The sequence below is a fragment of the Hyalella azteca genome, unplaced genomic scaffold, assembly GCF_000764305.2.
Source record: "Hyalella azteca isolate HAZT.00-mixed unplaced genomic scaffold, Hazt_2.0.2 contig16075, whole genome shotgun sequence".
In the NCBI taxonomy this organism is placed as follows: Eukaryota; Metazoa; Arthropoda; class Malacostraca; order Amphipoda; family Hyalellidae; genus Hyalella; species Hyalella azteca.
In genome coordinates, this window is record NW_025945902.1 from 27,813 (window position 1) to 50,881 (window position 23,069).

At 38.8% G+C, this 23,069-nt stretch overlaps 1 protein-coding gene across 1 annotated transcript; it reads left to right on the top strand.

The window, feature by feature from the left end:
- Positions 1 to 3,589: 3,589 nt before the first annotated feature.
- Positions 3,590 to 22,050, top strand: LOC108679804 (mucin-5AC). Its single transcript, XM_018168529.2, has 8 exons — positions 3,590 to 3,755; positions 7,782 to 7,946; positions 8,305 to 8,469; positions 8,790 to 8,951; positions 16,915 to 17,052; positions 17,403 to 17,539; positions 19,159 to 19,300; positions 19,605 to 22,050. Exons 1-8 carry the CDS (start codon positions 3,686 to 3,688, stop codon positions 20,885 to 20,887), a joined length of 2,262 nt encoding a protein of 753 aa, XP_018024018.1. The 5' UTR covers positions 3,590 to 3,685; the 3' UTR covers positions 20,888 to 22,050.
- The last annotated feature ends 1,019 nt before the right edge of the window (positions 22,051 to 23,069 follow it).

Below are 23,069 nucleotides of genomic sequence, written 5' to 3' on the forward strand. Positions count from 1 at the left end.
TGACCTAAGAACTCGTTAAGGTTCTTCTATGATATCCCTCTACTACGTTCGCGCTGTTTTAAATTTCATAAGTACTTATATTATCAGTCTGTTTATATCGCAAATTCACAAGGAATTTAAAAGCAAAGAAAACTCCAAGCAAATTCACCATATCGATGTTCAATATCGATATGGTGAATTTGATTGGCGGTTTTTTTTGCTTTTAAATTCCTCTTGAATTTCATGTTTATTTTGAAATGCTTGTTTTGAAATTTTTGCAATGGTTTCTACAATAATAGTTTATTATTTTGCTAACATTATATGCGTGTCACGATGCAAATTTTTCATTATCCTGACAAATACGTGGGCGATTTTTCTGTTGAGTCCCTAGGGAAGGAATACACGTTCTCCATGTTGCCGAACAGCACTGCGACAACTCAACATTCGCCCCTAGGAATTGTTGATTAAACAAGCTCGATATTGGTTCGTCACTGACGTTTTGGTCACTGAAAACTAAACCGTAGTCGCACGTTACGCTGAACGAGGTTGACAGGAGGGAAGTAATCAAGAGGAAAGTTTGATTGCATGCGAGGAATTGAGAAGCTCGAAATTCGTCCCGTAGCTTGCAGAAGAACGGAGAAGGATTTTGATTTAAATTGGTGAAGTTTAACGGAACAATTGGCCGTTGAAAATTGTTATAAGACTGAATCAGCCTTACACTACGTATGTGGTTGTGCCGCCGTTTCATATATTTTTTCATTTAAAAATTAAAAGGCTGCAAATCCGCTTGACCAGCTCAAGATGCTTCACTAAGCCCACGCTGTGAATTTATTGCCGGTTAAAAACTGGGTTGAGCGTAATTATGATTGCTTAATAACTGTTAATTAGGTGAGCTCAGTTGGCGAATCAAACGCTGATGCTATTCGGGCTCATGAGGAAAATGTTCGTCAGACATGCGTTATGTCCAGTGAAGAAATGAAACTACTTCGAATTTCCCTTGACTTTAATTGTAAACCAGTCATAAACACGAAAAACTCCTTCCTATTCATCAAAATCAAATATTTATAAATAAGGAAAGAATCTATCGATAATGTGATGAAGCACATGCGCCACTAAAACCTGGTACATTCTTTACAAGGTTAAAAAGAAACTTTACTATCAATATAATTAAGAAGCACCATTTGGGACAGCTATATACATTTCACGGTCCAATACGTCAGCACATCAGGCCCAAGAGATCCTAGGTTGTAAGGGCGTATTTTCTCAACTAAAATTGGTAATTTGGGTGGGTAGCTAGAGGTCAGTATAGCCCAAGTCCACAGTGCGATTCATATACCTTCCCGAGCGTAACGCAGCCGGGCATCTTCACGGCTTTTGACACAAAGCGCCCACCACAACAGAGCCGTTCAGTCACAGGCACTGATTCACAGCGCCGGAGCACAACTGGCCGGAGCGCAGCAGGCCCTACCTACAACGCCTCATCCCGGCCCTACTCCTAACCTAACCTAACCTAACCTAACCTGCGCCTGTTGCGGTAGGACCTGTTGCGCTCCGGCCAGTTGTGCTCCGGCGCTGTGAAGCAGTGGCTGTTTTTTAAAGTTGGTGTGGTGATATGAGTCACTTACACACAGCTCATTGATCTGAGGCTATGTGTAGATATTGCATGCTGATGTTCGGCGTTGAGCCCAGGGCCTGTTTACGAGTCAATCTTGTCACCAAACGGCTGCGCTCCCGGTAATTTTATGTTCCACATCGCAGCAGTGATGTGCCCTAGCATCAACATAGCAAAGCGTAAGGTTTTAGACTATTAAACCTTGAGAAAAATAAACTCCTTGTACGCTTGGCGACCATCGGCCTGCCTTAAACTAAACAATCTCCTGGCACGATTGGAGACCATCGCGCAGCTTTAACCCGATTACTCACTTGATGAAGTTATAGTCCATTGCATCTTCTTTAACTACGCTGGGATCCGTTCCCGCAGCTTCATGTTGAGACAACTAGACTGGTTCAAATCTGGGGACGCAGGGAAGAAAAAACGAAATGAAAAGAAAGATTAGGCCTTCTGAACCATTACATGGTTTGCAACCAATACTCCAGGGGTCTTTCCTCTAGCCGGCTAAAGTTTGTTTAATTGATAGGTTATGTCATATGACAACGATGTCGATACATGATACGTACGCTATATGAACACTGAACATAAATAAATCGTGTAGAATACGACAAATGTAAACATTCATCCTGCGGTTTTGTAGAATTGGGAATCTAGGAATCGCCACTTAGTAAAACATTAGTCAAGTTCGTTGCCTGGTTTGTCTGTTGCTGAGAAATTGTTTCGGAAGCTGGATCATTGCACAGCAATGTTTCCCCTATGCAGCAAGCGCTCTGCTCTCGTCATTCTCTTCTTCTCGAGGACGAACCTTCAACTAAACTGAAGGCCCCGGAGCGATCTTCTTTTATTATATAATATTTTCTTCAATATAAGATTTCACGATACTCAGTTCCACCTCTGGTGGCTCGGATTTTTGTATTTTGGAATCTGTGCATACTTCTACAAGGAAACCTTGCCATCATAACGGAAAACTTGAGTTATCGTCCTATTGAAACTGTTGATCGACTGTTTCTATGTTCCGTTATCGTTTCTCTGATACCTAAATTTTAAACTCTATCGTGTATTTGTTACATATACACTGCTGATTAATTTGTATTAAATTTCTTGAACTGAAGATGGCGCAGGTTGCCGAATAGTTTATAATGAAGATATTTTAAATTTAATTGGCTATTTCCTTGCCTTTAAATACTCATTTCTTTGACGATATTTTCGTCTATGTGTAATAAGTCGAATTTTTTAAGCTATAACAAATCATCGAACCAAAAGTCAAAATCAATTCTCGGATAGCTAGAAAATCATTTCACCGAACAAAACCAAATCCCAGCACGATATGGAGCCGATTTGATACTGACGTCCGGGGCGGAAATTCATGCACCGAACACAGTAGATAGCGAACAGTGCAGGCTGGTGAAGGCTAAGCCTTATAGCTCACTGACTTACAGTCAGGGTTCGTGGGCCGCTAAGGTTCCTGTTTTGTTCAGTTACAAGGGAATCTTATTGTTATGAGTCGGCCGAACTGTGAAGTAATAATGCAATCGATATTTTTACTTTGTTTAATTACAGCATTGTCAACTTTGTGATTTTTTTAATTGATTAATTTATTTGACAACATTTAATAAATTAAGCATCAGATGGTAACAAATAAAAAAGATGAAGTTATGACCACATGTAACGAAGGTAGATTTATGCGGTCGGCGGCCTGCAAAGTGGCGAGATTAACGTGCCTTGAAGTGAAATTATCCTTTGTAATAGTTTGTAAGGCAAAAATTTGAAGTTCGCTCTGTGTTTTTTTGAGTTATCGATTAAATTATTTTCATTTAGTCATCAGAATATGAAAATGCTTTCACGTATTACAAAGAATTGAGGCGTTTCTGGAGGAAGTATAATTTTTTGGCATATTCAGTGTCGTATTTCGACACATAAACCCATATCTCTGATGCTGATCATTTTATTTAATTATCATCGTAGCTTTCATCAGAACCTGATACAATAAATGGTTTGTGCTCCGTCCTTAAAACGTTCAATCATTGCAGGTATGTAGGTAACGTGTTTTTTAAATCCATTCTTATATTGAACTTAGGAACATCTAGTCACGAGATGTGTAACACTCAGCTGCGGCTCCTGCTGCTGCTCTCCGTGGCTATGTTCGCTAGTCACGCCGAGTCAAGTAAGTCTTATGTTCGCACATGTTTGAAGAAGTGAGGTAAATGCTAATAATTATTAATTTCATGATGAATTCTATTCCGTACTTACTTCTTCACGGGCGAGGCTTTCAGGCAATGAGATTTCCACGAGAAAACATTGGATGATTTGTATAACAATGGATGATATGTATACCATAGGATGATATTTATAACATTAGATGATATGTACAACCTTGGATGAAATGTATTACATTGGATGATATGTATAATCTTTGATGATATGTATAACATTGGATGATATGTATAACATTAAATGATATGTATAACCTTGGATGATATGTATAATCTTTGATGATATGTATAACCTTGGATGATATGTATAACATTAAATGATATTTAAAACCTTGGATGATATGTATAACATTGGATGATATGTACAACTTTAGGTGTTCGAACTTCTGATGAATTAGAATAACTTCTAGTTCATCATTTTATGCCAGCCAGTGAAGAAAACAAACTTTGTCGAATCATTTATGACGAAGGTCAAGGTTATGGCGAAGGTCAAGCCTAGACACGAAATATTCATGTGATAGCGTGATTGATATCAAATTAAAAAAAAAGTGGAACAATGTTGTAGTATAATTTGAAAACAATATAGACTATGTAGAAACATAATAAGACAAAATTAAAAGGAATAAAACAAAAATTAGCAAATTTATACTTAGCAAATTAAAACCTTGCAAAATTAAAACTAACAATACTAAAATTAGCCAAATTGAAGTATACACATCTTATTCAATCGATAATACGACAAAGCTCCTGAGTTTAAAGTCCCTTTTATTCTCACTATAAAACTTATGTTTACCGTGACCTCGAAGTTCAGTTGAACCTGACTCCCCGACAGTCGCTTCGTATAATAATTATAAAATTTATGACCGCCCGCATTCTCTTTCAAATAATGAATCTTGATCTTCATCGCCAGCGAGAACAGATCTAGTCGCCATCTAGCAATCCATTCTCAATAATTCACTACATATCAATGATATCAGGTAGAATAGAATAGAGTGTCGGAGCTGAAGAAGTAGGCCCATGGCCTGTTGCCAATTCTTGTACCTTTCGTGACTTGATGATTCACAGTAGATCTAAAAACCGGCCTTTTGACCGGATCTTTTCATAACTGACGTTGGTTTGAGTTACCTCCAAGACTCATTACCAGGTTCGTAAGGTGCTAGGCATTTCGAGACTGAACATATGTTTTCGCGTAGCTTTATCTAGTCAGTTTTTGAACTCGTTCACAATCGAAGCGTCAACGATGTCATCAGGGAGGCTGTTCCACCAGTCGGTGACTCGAAGCGAAAAATGTTGTCGCATGGATATGTTTCAACGCAGTTTTTTTAGTTTATAGCCATAGCCCCTGGTTTTGGTTCTTGTTTCAAATTCTAGGAACCTCTCTGGGACCTTGAATAAATCATGGGTATACTTGTATACTTCGATGAGGTCGCTACGTAGACGTCGATAACATAGACTTGGAAGTTTCGCATCGCAATCTTTCTTCATAAGACTTGCCTATTAATCCTGGAATTATTCTTGTTGCACGTCTTTGTACACTCTCGACTAAATTTTTGTCCCTTTCGAGTTTTGATGATCGCACGGCGTTTCCTAGGTTTGGACGCACGGCAGCGACAAACAACACCTTCATCACTTCTGCAAATAGGTACTCGTAAGAGCGTCTGAACAGTCCAAGCTGTTTATTGGCCCTACTAACTTGAGCTTCAATGTGTTTAGAAAATTTCAGCTCCTTGTCGACATAAACTCCTAACCCTTTTTCCATTACCAATTTTGCAATCATTACTTTGCCGTTGCAACAATGTTTTCTCATACTGTAAGCTTGCTGTTCATTGTTTTTAACAAGGTTAATTACCTTGCACTGCATGATCTGCATCCACTACTTCCCTTTCGCCCATCAGACGAGTCCAATCATCCAAAGTAGACAAGAGATTAGTGGTGCAGGATCTACCGGAAATAAAACCATGTTGATATTCTTATAGGAGATTATTTACAGTCAAATGATCGATCAATCGATCCCTCGCAACAGATTGCATTAACTTACAACCAACACTTGGCAAAACTGACAGGGCGATGGTTGCCCGAGCAACTCTTGTCCGACTTTTTAACGCATTTTCTCATTTATGTAAAAAATGCACTATTGTGCTCGCCATGTCCGTCTGTCTGTCTGTCCGTCCGTCCGTCTGTCCGTCCGTCCGTGATCTCAAGTTCTCGTCGACGAGAAAATGCTCTCTCTGTCACTCACTGCAGTGAGTACTGAGTTATATTTTTTAATAATGGTGTCCCTTAAGCTTCTTCCCACCGGCCGGCAAGATACCTTCGTTGAAGGGTTTTTGAAAAAGCGCCGGATTAGGACGGTTGCAAGCTCTTTGAGTAATCAGGGATGGAAGCCGTCAGGTATGCATGACTTAATTGTGCGGATTCAGAGCGACTACCCGCTTGCATGAGAACCTCTCCTTCCTATATTTTAAAACTTATTAATTTCCAAGCCACTGGACGCTCGTCAATACCTATGTAATGCTGTTCAAGTCCTCATCTGTGAATATATACGCTACTACGGAACTGATTAGGAACTATTTAGCCTTGCCGTCATCAGGGGATATCTTTAGCTAATCTACTTTCAAATCAGAAATACCATCGTTTGCCTTGCACTTCGAACTAGCGTACAAAAAGAAGGCTTTCGGGTTCTATTCTTCATTTCGCAATATCTGTCTCAAAGTATTTCACTGCAGTGTTACAGATTTGTTAGCTTGATTTCGAGCCCTTGTGTATAGGTTATAATCATCATCGCTGCGACTCCGGATATAACGCTAGTAGTCTGCCTTCTTTGTATTTAATTTGGCTGTATTATATGTTACTGTATTGTTTGCCCACTATGTTTTTTGAATCCATCGAGCTAAATCTTTATAGGTACTCAAGCATCAACTGGGGACATAACTTTGTTAATGGAAATGCCCATGACTCGGCCACATTCATGTCTTTAACACCGTCCGAAATATTCGCAGCATTCACTGCTTCGCGGAGTTTAACATAGTCGCCTTTCGTAAACTTCAAACGCTCACGCTTCCGATGTGTCTTTTCTGCACAGCATTTATTTGTGAAAAAAAGCTCATCTAACATTGATTCATCACTAGTAAACACAAAGTCTAAAATATTAGGAGTCTGTCCGCCTTGGCTTTGTAACGTGCTGGAGTAAAATGGAGTCTCTCACAGACTCCATGAACAAGGATGCTTGGTGGTTCCCATCCTTTGTAGAGGATCGATTTGTCCAGTCTAGTTCTGGATTGCTTAGGTCATCAACGATCAACGTGTATGACCCACGGAAAGTCATGCTCGGTAAAAGACTGTTAGTACTTTATCGTCATCATAAGTCTAAAAACAACCATTAGGAGGCGGCTATCCTTGCCTTGTAGGGAAATTTCGCACCACACTGATGCTCTAACTGATTGGGTCTCTTTAGGCATCTTTACTTACTAGGCCCTATTAAGGGTTTTGATCCACAAAGCTACACCTCTGTTGCATTGTTCTTCGTTTAAGTTGTGAAAACAATCATAACCTGTAAACTGAAATCAGCTCAACTGGTACAATATTCTTAGATCTTTCGGCAGTGCTTCTGTAATACAAATACGTACTCTCGCTCTCCTTCACCGATAGGAGTTCCCTTCTTTCGTTCAACACAGAGTCAGAATTCGTGTAAAAACATTTTAAAATGTGTTGTCGTGAGCTGGCGTTTTTAAAAATACCTCTATATCTACGTACACTATTATTGCGTGCACGTAATTTATCTCATTCACATACCTTTTTACTCCTGTAGCTGAGCACCTGCGGTGTTACGCCATGACTTCTTGAGACTGGATGACTCCTTGATTTTTTCCTTTCTTCGCCTGTTTCTTTCCTGCCATTTCTGGTAGAGATCCGCTTTCTAAGTGTTCGCTATCATAACAAATCGAAGTTAAATAAGTAATTCATGCCCCACATCGCAGCCGAGCTGTGTCCCCGCATCACCATCGAGAACGGCCGCGTCAAGATGCGGTCGCGTAACCGCGTCGCCAAGTTCCGCTGTCGCCGCAACTTCCTGATGATCGAAGGCGACCGCTTCGTGACGTGCAGCCTCGGCACATGGCGGGGCACTGTTCCTAAATGCGTCGGTGAGACGAACGAATATTGATGAGGATTTTCATTTGTCTTTTCGGCTCAAACTTAACAAGGAGATCAACTTTCTCAATTAATCCTGACTTCGTTTCTCACTCTCATACTCCATGCCGACCGTCAAGGATATTCGAATTCAGACTGCAGGAGCAATATTAAGCTTGGTAGATAAAAATAAATCGGAGTAAAAGGGCTGACACCAACATGTCATATTTGCATAACTTATCATGGTCTCTTTATAACATTAATGTAATCGAGTACATTCGCTGGTTCCTGAATAGTTTTCACTTAAATCCCTTTATGAGACGATTATTTTTAACAAATATCTGCGCGCACTCAGACTGCATGACTCCCCAGGTTCGGGCTGCAACGGCGAGTTTTCGATCACAAATGGGCGCTTCCTGCTGCTGTTCGGGGAGGCACTGGCGCAGTTCGAGTGCGACCACGGCTACCAGCTCGTGGGCTCCTCCGCGCTGTCCTGCAACGGCCGGCGCTGGAACGCGTCTGAGCCAACGTGTGAAGGTCAGGCTCGAAACAAAGCTTGGTAGCTTGCACTTGAGATGAATGTGACACAAAATTATTGAAGCGTTTTGTAGATATAGCGTAATTTAAAATATTTCAGAAGTATTATCTTAATTTTGTTTATAATTTTCGAAGTCACGAATGAGTTCTAATTGCAACTTCACACTTTCACATTGATATTTGTTATTTTTATCTCTGACTTATTGATGCGCAGAACGGCTTACATTTTTTATCTCTGACTTATTGATGCGCAGAACGTACTACTATAAACTTATGAATTCTTTCAAACATTGTACACCAATTACCGTTTGTTTCTGTAGCCCCTCAGCACACGCTGTACGACTGCAACTTCGAGGAGTCGAACTGCGGTTGGACGAGCGAGGCCACCCGCGACATGCGCTGGACCCGCACGCAGGGGCGGCCATACGCCCAGTGGGTGGGCAAGCGGCCTTCCATTGACCACACTTATAATAACATCAGTGGTAAGTGCAATTACCTTCCTATGAACCAACTGAAGAAATTTAACTTCTGATAATAATTACTATCGTGCTTTTCTTCTCAAGTTTAATTTTACTGCCGACTCTCGGTCTTTTCGACCTGCCATAGAAGCGGTCTCATAATTTTCACCACCTGCTGATACAAGGAGGAAAAGCCTTGAATGTTGTTTGATAATGCAATGGTAATCTTGATTATTAAATTACCAAATGAAATGGTAATCTTGAACATCAATTGTTCAAGGAAATCTCTAATGGGTTGAAGTAATTTTAAAAAGTTGATTTGAATCGAGCTTTATTACTCTGACATCAGTCGGACATAAGAAATTAATCGCATCCAATTCAGATCATAGAAATTATATCAAAAACATTTTTCATATCATTAATTTAATAGACAAGATGTATTGTTATACTGTAGTCACCGAAAAAAAACGTTATTAGCCATAAGACATTAATTAGCCAACGTAGAAAAGCGAAATTAGCTTTAGAAGCCGAAGGAAGTTACCGCAGTGGAAACATGAAGAATCAGAGGTAGTAAGTCAACGTATAGCAGCAGTAGACAAACGAAATAGCAGAAGAAACAGTATAGGGAACTTATCCTTAGAAACACGGATAAGCAACGGCAAAAGAAACATGAAGTGGTTATTGTAGAGACATGAAAAATCAGAAGTAGAAAGTAGAAGTAGCAGCAGAAGTGGTTATTGAAGAGACATGATGAAGATGTAAGCCGTGGCAAGTCTCAGCAAAGCTCACTGGTGCTCAGAATGTTTGCGTGTGACGGTTGGTCAAACATTGGCTTGCTTACGACGGTCAACAAGCGTGTAATGAGAGGTCCTGGTCGCCACTACCCTCGGCCGTGAAGTCATACTTGCATAACGGACACCTCATCACGTTGACCAGATGACAGTGCGACTCCATTTACCGCGATTGATGATGCAACACTTCATTTTCAATTTACTGATCACTTTGGTCTGAAACCCGTTGCTTCTTCGGATGATTTACATGGAGGGACGGGGGGCTTTGAGTGTTAGGATTGTGTTTTTTCATTATTTACATAATTGAATACTACTATTAAAATCAAAATTTACAGAAATTGACATTAAAATTTCAAAAGGATTATATGATGGAAGGATGATGGTTGTGACGATGATGACGGTGTAGGTGTTTGTGAGTCTCGTCTCTAACGCGCCGTCAGTCTCGTCTCTAGCGTGTCGTCAGTCTCGTCTTTAACGTGTCGTCAGTCTCGTCTTCAACGCGCCGTCAGTCTCGTCTCTAATGTGTCGTCAGTCTCGTCTCTAACGCGCCGTCAGTCTCGTCTCTAAAGCAAGGTGGGTCTAGCAGACGACCCAGCAAGGTGGGTCTAGCAGACGACCCAGCAAGGTGGGTCTAGCAGACGACTCAGCAAGGTGGGTCTAGCAGACCTGCAGCCTCGAAGCGCCGGCGAAGGTTGGTTGGCTAGGCTGGCCTGACTCCAATTTGGCCTGACATTAAAGATGTCGTGACGCGCCGCACTCACGCTGCTCGCGCTTCTACTTCAGACGTGCGCAGCGTAGTTAGCGTCGCGCTGGATACAGAGTATAAAAGTATTCATTTAAAATTAAGTCTTCTAGGGAGGACACAAAAAATCTAGAACGTTTTTTTCTTAATATATTCATTATCCAAAATCTTCTTTTGAAATTTGCTGGAGTGAACTCCAAGTCCTTTGGGACATTTCGCAAGTTCGTCATTACTTCTACGTTGATCTACAGGAATTTGGTACCTAATTCCATAACATTTTTTTCAGCGCGGTAAGAGAAGGAACGATTTGAGCGAGTTTGGTCACCAACTGACATTTCCTCTTTTTTGAAGCAAGAATACTTTTAGAAAACTTGCGTTCTCCCTATAGCATAATCCTTGCAGGCTGCCTGTAACATTTCCTTACCAATTTTTCACAGGAGAAAGCATAATTTGATGGCAGCACGCCGCTGCTCACGAAAATCAGACATCATCAAAGCATGACGAGTGCGCAAAAGCAGTGTCACAAAAAATTTGTGCTAATGGTACAACGTTCTTCTAGGGCAGCAATGCGTGGCACACTAACTGATGTCACTAACATATGCATGCACATATTGAGAGAATGTGGTATACTACCAAAACTTCGCCCAACACACAGGCAATTCTTTTTTTGGGTCGCCCCTCGTATATATGTGATTTATTTACCCTTTGTGGCCTTTTAATGCATTATATATAAACTATCAACATAATTATCGAAAAAATTAACATCATAAAATGTATACAGTGAATTCTATTTCAGTGCATTGCCTTATATTCTAAATTAATTACAGATAATTTTACTATAGGCATTAAATTGTTCAACCTTTTTCATATTAAATGCTTTTCACTTGTGCGAGCTTACACGGGCTTCAAATTGTCTGTTTGATTCGCACAAAATAAGCAAAAATAATTTATTTCTTATATAACACCATGAGTAAAAATACGTAGAGGCTCGCGGTGTAGTGCAGATCGGTTTAGATCGTCTGATTACTGAAAAAGTTCAAAATTGTGTCGTTCTGAACATATGGGCGCATCTGCACAATATCTGAAGCTACCAAACTTCAGCTTCCTTCTTGAAGTTATATAAGTGTTCCTAAACGGTGCCAAATAAGAATATCTTTTTTTTTACCTTTTTATTTGCCTTCTTATTTGCCTTCTTTCTTTATTCTCTCTTGATATTTTTGTTATAACTTTATTTTTGTTAAAACTTTCTTATTTCTAAGTTCTTTGGTTGCGGATCGAGTCAGAACTACTCAGCTGGAGAACGTGCGATGGGCCGTTGAGCCCGACAGTATTTGTTCACTTTATCGAATTAACGTCTGATTCTGAGGACAAGATTGAAAGCTACTGACTATAGCGCATCGACGGTCTTTTAAAGGTTTATCGATTAGATGAGCGCCTTTCCCTGTGATTGGCGGTGCATTGATTTCAGCTCCGCCACCGAGAAGCTCAGCGAGTTGCCTTCGAATCATTTTTCTATAGTAGCATTCGGAATTTGTCAATTGCATGATACTGATAAGTTGAAAATTTACGGTTCTATTTTTAGCGCATTTTCTCATTTATGGAAAAAATGCACTATTGTGATCGCCATGTCCGTCCGTCTGTCTGTCCGTCCGTGACTTCACGTTTCCGTCGACGAGAAATGCGCTCTCTGTCACTCACTGCAATGAGTACTGAGTTATTTTTTTATATATTTCGTTGACTAACGAACAAGACATAGTCTTTTTGCAATTGCGGATTGCCATACTACGTTGTATTAAAACAGCGATTGTTTTTAACTCTGTAAATAAACTGGCTCTCAATTGTCCAACCCCAATCAATTTATCGAAATGGAATACATTATTACAATATTATTTATTAATGAGTCCTACACCTCAGAGCATGAAGATTCACCCTTAAAAGTGCTGAGCGATTTTGTGAATTTGATCTAACAACAGTTTCTTTCGTTCTCAGGCAGACTCAATTACTATACTCTTCTCAATTTTTGATATGGTTATTTCAAGTTGCCGTACTTGCGCCTCGCTTGCCGGGAGCTCACGTATAAGGCAGTAATTTCTGAACCTCCCACGGCAGTAATTCGTGTCCGCGATCTCATCTGAAATGCACGGTTGAGATATGGTAAGCACGCCTCCGAAGTCCCGTTAATCTCGCGTTGTATGCCCAAAAATTACGACAGTGCCTGCCCGCTACTGTACCACTGCCCTCTACCACTGCTTTAATATAATACAGTTTAAGTTGTTAATAAATCCAGTTGTTAAAATCCAGTTGTTTATTATCAATATATAATTGTCACGACGCTGTATCGCCATCCTTACATTGTCAACGCTGCCTGCACTGCTAAATAAGTTATTTTCTTGAGGTTTATACCAGATTGTAACGACGAAGAGATAATGATAATTAAGGCTGATGAAATGTAATCAACAGCTTATTTTAAGCCAGTATATTTTTGGCGATGACGACTATGACGGAGTATAATCATTTAAAAATCATGGCTTAATTTCTCATGAAATGTTACCCCTATATTGCCTTGTTCCGCTAATTACAACTTAAATATAATTTCCACAGGGAAAAGTTTCTTTTTCGATTATTTTTAATTTGTTCTAATCTCACGGCAAGTTCTAGTGTAGCACACTACGGCTTGCGAGAAACTACCATCATCACGCTGCCAGCAGAGCTTCAATTGGGCTTAATTTCCATGGCACTGAAATGGCCGGCGCGCCAAGGGAGCATAATTCTGGAAAATAATGCGCTGTGCGTCTTTAGAGCTCAGGCGTAAAGCACCATGGAGCTAGCAGCTCGCTTTATCCTCTGGGATAGCCTGGCTTATGGCTGCCTCGGCTCAGCTCGAGCTGAGACTCGGCATGCTAAATCTAACTCTTCTACTCTTGTTATGACTACTCTTCTGCAGCTAAGATGAGGCTGAACATGGAGTTTCATCAGGGAACGCGTTAAAGAATTAAAGAAACAAGTTTAAACTTAGTAGCGCATCGAGATTCCTAATGTTTTCAACTTTGTTCGTAGTTTAATAACTTTAAATGCCCTCGACACAATGTCATTTTTAACACTTGCCCTCGTTTTGTGATATCATTTATCTTGATCCAATTTTAACACATAATAATTGTATTGTAATTTGCAATGTGGTTTAATTGTAACACATTACAATTGTTCTTTATTTTACAATGGGGATTTATTATAACACATCATATATTATGTTGTTGCTCGCAGCTTTTTCTCACGAGAAAATGTGCATGAGCGCTGAGTAAACTTCAGGCGCGCTTCGCCTGCATGACGTCAAACTTTTGAGCGCTTCCCTAACAATGCTTCCAAAATATTTTTTTAGCTTCAGTTTTGGACAAAAACTGTAAAAAATTGCGGAAAAGAACAGTTATTAAACTATTGCTGAATAACTTTGTCATTGATAACACCAGTTTGTTTTTTGAAGCTATTCGTTTCAAGTGAAACAATTCGAGGTTTTTTGCATGATATTTTCGGTGTGTATCACACTCAAATCTGCGATATTTTTTCTCCCATTGTATATACTTGACCGTGAATTTCAAAACTGCGAAGCTTCTACCACGGATTCCATTGTATTGCACATCATCCCCGCGGGACACACATCTCTCAAAATTCCCCATAATTATGGCCAAAATGTCGCTTCAAAATAAAATGAACGAGGTTTTAGGTTCGTGTAGTGATGAGCGGAACAGCCCTCGTGACGTGGCCTTTGATAGCGCGAAATGAAATGCAAATGACTTATCTTTGCCGTGCCAGCTCTGCTGGATAGCGGGAACTAATTTGTGGGTCAGCCGTGACGAGGAACTTTTTATGATTCTCATTACAGTGGAGCGAGTTGATATATGAGTTTTATATAAGGCTCAATTGAAACCGGAGTCTCATACGAGGTTATTTGAACCTGAGTCTATTATATGGCTCAATTTAGACCTGAGTGTTAATGATGTTATTTAACCCTGAGTCTAATATATGGCTCAAGTTAGACCTGAGTCTAATACGGTGTTATTTAACCCTGAGTCTAATATATGGCTCAATTTAGACCTGAGTCTAATACGGTGTTATTTAACCCTGAGTCTATTATATGGCTCAATTTAGACCTGAGTCTAATACGGTGTTATTTAACCCTGAGCCTAATATATGGCTCAATTTGACACGAGTCTAATGTGGTATTATTTAAACCTGAGTCTAATATATGGCTAAATTTAGAACGAAGTCTAAATGGCGTTATTTAACCATGAGTCTAATATATGGCTCAATTTATACCAGAGTCTGATATGGCTCAATTTAGACCTGAACATAAATGGTGTTATTTAAACATGAGTCTAATATATGGCTCAATTTAGATTTGAGTCTAAAATGGCTCAATTTAAACCTGAGTCTAATATGGTTCGCCCTTTATCAGTCTAAATTAAAGCTTCGATTTTGAAATTCGATTTTGAAGTTTACGAGGTATGATTATAAGTATGCTTTAAAAAATGTCCAACGCTCAAGCTGACGACGAAAATCAATCGTTCATCAAAAAAGGCTGATAAATAGAATAATCAATTTCGTGATGTTCTTCCCTCACCGCCTATACTTTCTGCCATTTTGTTCATTTTATCCAATTAAAGAAATATTATTTCCATAACTTATCTCTTGAATTTAATGGAATAATTCAACAGCCTAAAATATTACTTGTGCATAAGGAAAAAATTAAAATTAAATTTTTTGAAACCAATTATTCATCAGCCCGTTATTCGGCAAGTAAATTTGAAGAAAAACTTAACTCGGTTTATTCCGTGCATAAATTAAGAAGAAACGCCACGTCAAAGCGGTCGGAATTTTCAAAGGTTCGTACCAAGTTCGTACGCAGCGAGTAACAAAAGTAATTTGCCCGCTGACCTCATTTGACTTCATCAAAGACTGAATGTTCTCTCTTTCCTTGCCGAATTTAGCCGACACTCGCTGGTCCAACAAGAAGGGGTATATTTCTGGTGCAGAAGCGTCTTCTTTAATGTAATTTTCAAGCGACTTGAGGCAAATTTGTTAATAAATGAAGGAACTTCAGTATGACTATTTTATTAGAAAACATTTGAGAGCAGCAACTTCTACGATAGATCTCGGTACAGTCGATGAATAAAAAAACGACATACATAAGAAAAATAACAAAAGAAAATAGGCCTATATGATAGCCGCGGGTTGAGAAAGTTTTTTCTTATAAAACATATCAATTCTCATAGGTCTGAATACTGATGTATATTTTTCAACATTTTGTAACATGGGAGTAAGTCGGCATTATATGATAACGTAATTTTAGAAGCATAGCTTTAAGCTATTTTGAACGCCCTTTAAAAAAATGAGTGCCCCGAGAAATAATTATCCGACCTCCGGCCTCGGACAAAACTATTCAGAAGCTATGTTAAATAACTGCCTATGTCTCTCGCCTCGCGAGCATCGGCATTCGATGGCGAGAAAATCTCTTATCGCCCGGGCGCCGGAATCTCTTGGACGCTCAATTTTTAGTGGCCAGGATAAATTTTGGCTTTAATGGCTGAGCATTTGCGTCTCCAGACGGCAGCCGTACGTTAGGAACATTAATGAAATTAGAGGCGCAATGGCATTTGTTCCGAGTAATATGACATGAAATATTCTGCAAGTTCAAGCAATTGTCGAGCTTTAGCAGCCGTGGGAGACTCGCCAGTATAACCTCAGCCTTGATTATTTCCTGGCAATAACTGAATGGCTTCGTGACCAGGGCCTATACTTTCAAAAAAAGTTAAGAGATCGTAAGTTCATCAGCCAATCATTGATGTCCTTTTAAGCAAAATCCACCAATCATAGACAAGAAAATAGAGCGTAAGTACTTACGTTCACTTAGCGAGTTTTGAAAGTATGGCCCCTGAGGACAGCCCAGATGATGCAATGCCTTCAGTTGTGTCTGAGATTATCCCGGTAATAATACGCCAAGCTACTGAAAATTATTCAGTGTAAACAAATCTTCGACGATTGCTGTCACGCGTGGTTTACGATTCTTTACCTTCGGTAATCTCCAATTTGCAGCGGATCTATGGAAATTTTAAATCCACTCAAAAAATAGCACTGTTCGTTTTTATTGACTGTTTGCCACAGGTCGACAAGGATTATACTTTGGTCTGGGAAATTTGTGATGAAAAATTCCTTTTGCCTGGTAATTATAAATTTGTTAAAATAGGGACCTTTTATATCGCTCAGTGCAGTTGAATAGGTTCAAATTCTTTCGGCTTCGATTACTTCCTGTAGCCGTTATCCTCTATAACATTGCTCTCTTATCCTCCAGGTCTTTGTATCAAGGAGCTCGTGACAGTCAAATTGCCAATTAAATTATTATCAATTCATGATATCGACCAGTCAAGTCATTAATCAATATAAATGTTCAAATATTGGGCAGGTCACTACATGTATGTTGACACGTCAGTCAACGGTGACTGGAAGGACGTGGCTCGGCTCTATTCTCCAGTCCTACAGCCGTTCGTGATCAGTCCCACGTGCGCGACGCTGTGGGTGTATAAGCCCATGAACGACACAGGTAATGCGAACTCACATCAATTGTTAATGTACCACGAATGAAATATAAAGTTTTTATCTCTCTATCTCTTTGCACTGTTATTAAATCATCTGATAAAATATCCATCAGTTGTTCCATTCCATTTTTTTTTTGTATATGTACAGACGGGTGATGGGAGTACAGACCATTTGATGTATATTTCTCTGTAACTAAAGAGGAGCTTGAGAATTTTTTTTCGTTTTTTTGGCACATTTTCTCATAAAAAGTGTTATTGAATTACTCTGGCTTTGAAAAATTGAGTTAAATATAAATTAGTGCTTACTATTTAAAATTAACTGCCAATAATGCTTTCCTCCTGCATAAATTCGAAGGAGAACTGAACATCTACGCTAAACCCGAGAGCGAAGATCTTGATATCCTAGCACCGGAGGTTTCCATCACGGACGAGGCTTGGGCTGACTGGCATCTTGTGTACATATCCCTGCAAGACATCGACGAGCCATTTCAGGTAGACATCTTTTAGCTCGGAAATTTATTATTGCAGATACCAATCCCCTGAACAGAAAGCCGCCATCTTCCTTACACCTGTAGGCAAGATGGCTTTAATTCCAGAGATTATTTGGCTCTGGGTTGTGTTGGCTGTTGTTGGATTCGATACGCAGTGTCGTCCTACCAAACGCTTCCCTAATTTCAGTGCTGATGTGCAAGTATTAGTAAATATGCCAGGTGTTCGGCACGTACAAAACAATATAAGTTTAAAAATAACTTTTTAAAGACCCTTTTTAAGAGGCCAGTGTTTTCGATGTTAAACATGTACTATGAATTTTTCACTTTATTTTTAAATAATAGAAAAAATATTTTGAATTTTTTAAAACGTTTTTCTTAGTTTAGCTTCGCGTTTGTTTGTTTGTTTGTTTGTTTGTTTGTTGTTAACATTGACAACGAAAATTAACCCACTTCTGATTGCTCTAGAGCTCTGAAATTCGGCATGCAGGCTATTTTCGCCTAACAATTTTAGATACATTCATAAAAACTAGCAATTAGAGACCTAAATTAGCTTAATTGAGTAAAGTATATATATATAGTATATATATATAGTATGACGGGCAGGTAAGGCTATCCTGCATCAATAAAAAAATCAAAAAATAAAAAAAAAATAAAAAAAAATAAAAAAAAATACCTAATGTTACCACAGATGAACAACGCTAGGGACCGATTCATGACAAATTAGAATAAATTCAGCGCGTTTGAGCGTTAGGTTATTAACTCACAGGTTAATGTTTTTCTTACAAACTTTGAGATATAGCCTGCCAATCTGTTTATAATCGCTCATTTTTTATCGTTATCACAGGTTAATGTTTTTTCTTACAAACTTTGGGGTATAGCCTGCCAATCTGTTTATAATCGCTCATTTTTAATCGTTATAGTATTTAGGGTGTATTGTTAAAAGTCAAAAGGGTTTGAATCATAATTTTTTGATAATTCAGAAATAGATGATGTAGTTGCTCTATTGCCTCGACAAAGTAGTTCAGGAAAAAGCTTCTTGCTTAGCTTGATATTTTTGAAGCATGATATGAACTTCAAATGAACACAACCATAAATTTTTTTAACATGAATATCACGTGCCGTGCAGCACAAAGTTAGACATATTCTTAATTGACTGGACTTTGATGAAGCGTCTTTCTCGCATTCAACTAGAGTTCAAGCATTTTTTGAGCATTTGATGATGATTTTTTTCAAGTATTTGATGGTTTACATTTTTAGTTCAATATCTAATTTCATCGCAGCAAAATTGCAAGAAATATATAACTGCATAGAAATATGATCACAGGAGCGCAAAGGCATTATAACCGACAGAGAAAGTAATGAGTCTCGTTAAATTGAAATATGAATTGCGCTTCGCAAAATTCCATCTCTTTGCACTGTTAGTAAATTAACTGATACAAAATCCATTAGTTGTTCCATTATTTTTTTTTTACAGACGGGTGACGGGAGTATTATAAGTGGGGTTAATAATTATTTAATAATTTATTCTACACATGTGAGTAGGATAAATTATTTCCATAATTTATTCTACTCATGTGAGTAGGATAAATTATTTCCAGTTACAATGTACGGCTCGTGCAGATCGTGGTGGAGGCTGTGTGGGGGGACGGCTACATGAGTGACGTCGCAATTGATGATTTCTTAGCCACGTACGGAATGAACTGCATTGACCTCGAGGTCGAGTTCAAAAGGCAGAGCAAGACGGAGGCCCATAACGTCTCAAGTAAGTACTAGAAACACCTTATGTTGCCGCAATAATAATAGTTTTACTTTACCGATGACTGTGAATCATTGGAACTTCGTTTGGGGCTACAATATTATTTATTTAGAAAGTTTGTTTCCTAAAAAACAGCAAGGAATAATTAAGTCTGCGATCCTTCAAAAAGTTTAATATCATCTACAGTTCTAAAAAATAGAATATTATGTCTTCCAGCTTTGCAGATGCAACTCATATATGAATTCACATGGAATGACCGCGCGTTTTTTATTCGAATTCTCAATTTCGTACAGTAATGCACTGCTTTCAGATCCAGACTCCTCGTGGCTACCAATTCCCACGCAGACGTCTCAAAACGTCATCACCTCAGGACCGGCCCCAACCTCCACCACCCTGGAGCAGCGCACCTTGTCTTCGACCACGACGACACAAAAACCTACCACGTCTTCGCTAAGTACTCCCGTCAACGCCGTCACACCACCCAACCCCACTACCACTACAACTACCACTACAACTACAACCAGCAGTGTTAAGCCCACTACTCCCTCAACTACCGTTAAGGCCTCGACGTCAACCACTACCAGATCCTCTACAATCATAACTACTACTTCGAAGAAGCCATTCACGGCTATCACTATAAAGCCCACTGATAAATCTACTACCAAACAATCCATAACAAAATCCACCACCTCAAAGCCAACAACAAAATCAACCACCTCAAAGCCAACAACAAAATCTACCACCCAAAAACCAACAACAAAATCCACCAGTCAACGGCTGACGACAACAAAAGTAGCGGTAACCAAAACTTCGACGCAGGCCCCACCAGCAGACTTGCCTGTGTCTGATGAAGTAAAATCACCCGAACAGGAGAAACAATTTTCTGTATTCTTATCAATTCTACTTATCAGTTTAGGAATCGTCTTTATCGTTGCATTATTAATTTTCATGTACAAGAAGTGTGATACTCTAAGGCAGCTTAAGTTTTCGGAAGATTCTGACGTAAAATACTTGCAACAAGGTGACGATGAGTCAAATGGTTTTGGGGATTCCGATTCTCTGGTGTACCATCCAAGAAGTCGATCGGTGCCATCAGGTAGCAATTATTCTTCGCCATCTACATCCTCCGCATCCTCCATGCATTCTGACATTGGAGACTGCGCTAATTTGGTCCGGAAGCCAATTAGACCTCCTCCTCCCGTTCCGTTAGCTGCAGCTGCAGCGTCTAGGAGACCTGCCATTGAAGACATTTCCAGTGAAGCAGACATTTGCGATCCACGCTCTTCGCCCTTGTCGTCCTCACTGATATCGTGGGCCGAATCTTCTCAGATGACGGAAGTGCCACTCATGCAGGCAACGGACACTCCAACCTCGTCCACAAACTCGCCTTCTCTTGGTGGTGCGGGCAACGTCGGTGTCACTGAAGGTGCGTACAATATTGGTTCCACTCAGCGTGGTGCGCACAATTTGCTGGGTTCCCAGAGCGATACGCACAATAATGGATCTTCTTCAGTAAACTACTCGCCGTACAGCTCTCCAACGCTACCTCCTCCTGTACCTCCACGGTCTCACGGAGGTGGAACGGCAATTTAGAGGGAATCGGAATTCGTCCACAATTTCCGGAATTGTGGACAACACCACAATTTGTCCTAATTTCAGCCTCAATATTAATTAAATATCGATAGAGGTGCAGAAATGTTTTTCTGAAAACTCATTTATTTATGTGAATTATTCGAAACCTCCAGCTAGTCGTCGAAAGAGCGTGAAATTATTTTGCCCCCCCCCCCGGTTAATTTTAGAGAGTCGGAACATAATATTTAATACTGATAGAGCATTAGAGAAAGAGATACAAACATCCCTTAAATTTAAATTATGATAGATCTATGTTGAACCAAGATTTCATCATGATGATTAATGCCATTGTGTAGTCACGATCATTTATAAAATATAAAAATTCTAATGCGTAGCCAGAAAATTAGGAACTGAATAAATTTTTGTAGGATATCTCAGAGTGATTCTCCGTGTAGATAGAAAAACCACAACCCCAAAGCAATTTGTCTACTGCGCTTCCAGAAATTAAGTAATTCCTGATTAAAATTTTATTAGTTTTATTAGATATTAGGTCAGTCGCGAATTGAATCAATTGGGGTCAAATTGTGCTGAGTTTCACACAGTTGTATAAAATATGTCCGGAACTGGAGTTGAATTAAAATGGTTAACATTAACCATTTCTACGAACAAATCAAATTTAATGGAATTATTTTTCGCTTGGCATGCAATATATCAAGCTATGTGAATTAGCCATCTAATAATCTTATAAACCTCACGTTCATAAAGGACAGAATTCTCTCCATCTCTGTTCCACATGGCATGCAGAAAGGTCAGCCTCGTAATGCCATCGTTCTCATTTGACGGACTACGTCATTAAAGCTAAATTAGTGACTTGACAAACATAATGTAGGTCTCGTGCTGCACTTCCCGGGGACCATTACGAGTGACACTTGCTCGCGTGGGCGACTGTCAAATTCACAGATGCTTTCCGAATGTCTATGTTACAAGTCGTAAAATGTTTAATTTTCGAAAATTTTGATGCGGTAGACTGCTGAGATTATATTATTGTTAAATCTAAGTTGCGTGATGCGGTTCTGACAGAGAGGAGTACAGGACTTATGTACGTTGGACGCTTTAAAGTTATTACCAAAGTTTGACTACCATAAAATGAATATATATTATCATAAAGAGTTATCCAATAATCATGATATCGTATAAATTTATGTTCCTACAAACGTAGCTATAAATTTGTGTTTGCCTTCTGACTGATATCAAACTCATTATCAACTGGGAAATGTCAATTAAATGTACCAAATTTTATTTAAATGAAAGGATAAAACTTTTTTCAGGTTGGTGAATACCATAGATTCGTCTATTAGAAAGAAAATGACATATCAAACATTAAAAAGTCTGTAATATTTAAGGTTAAAAGAAAAATTTATTATTCATCAATAAACTCTAAATTAATAAATCTATGTAAAATTTAAAATAAATAAATCTCAACTTAAATAAAATGCTTTATATTTCTTAGATATAAATATCTCTTGCATTTAGATCAATTTTTACCCATGAAAATTTTTTCAAAAGACTATTTTAAATCTACAATAACAGTAGATGACTAAATAATTTTCAGAAAGCGGTCAATATTTTTCTTAATAAATCAGCTCAATTTTTTTTGGCGAAATCTAACTTTGAGGAACACTGGTAAAGTATATTTGCAAATTAATAGAGTGTAATTACCAATAACATTTATTCAATATATCTGTATTTAGATCAATGGTAAATGTGAACTCTTCGAAACGCATCTGTCACTTGCTAGTTTCTGCACTAGATTACCGTGAATTAAATGCCTCAATAATTACTATTCAATAGTTTATAATGTCAGCTATTGTTAAATTCACATTATGAAGGTGCCAAAATTCAGTGCAAAGGCCTAAAAGATATTTGCATCAAAAATTTCAACAAAACGACTTGGAATGAAATTGTATACGTAGATACATTTACGTTAACTTGAAACCGTCTTCAGATAAATTTTGTCGCGAGAGTTCAAATTCTTGTCTCATGCAACAAAAAATAGTTTAACAGAGCATGCAGCAAAAAATACATTTATGAAAATATTGTTTTGGTCGGAATTAAGCAACGCGTTTTTTCAGTGCCTCAATGACCTCGTTGCACTTCACCGTGCTACGCATTAATGCTGCGGCTTTTGATTTATTATTTCAGT

Excerpts from the sequence above, each read along its gene's own strand:
- LOC108679804 (XM_018168529.2), top strand. The coding sequence starts at position 3,686 with ATGTGTAACACTCAGCTGCGGCTCCTGCTGCTGCTCTCCGTGGCTATG. Across the intron at positions 8,470-8,789 it reads GTCTGAGCCAACGTGTGAAG|CCCCTCAGCACACGCTGTAC; the intron begins GTCAGGCTCGAA and ends TTGTTTCTGTAG. Across the intron at positions 17,053-17,402 it reads TAAGCCCATGAACGACACAG|GAGAACTGAACATCTACGCT; the intron begins GTAATGCGAACT and ends ATAAATTCGAAG.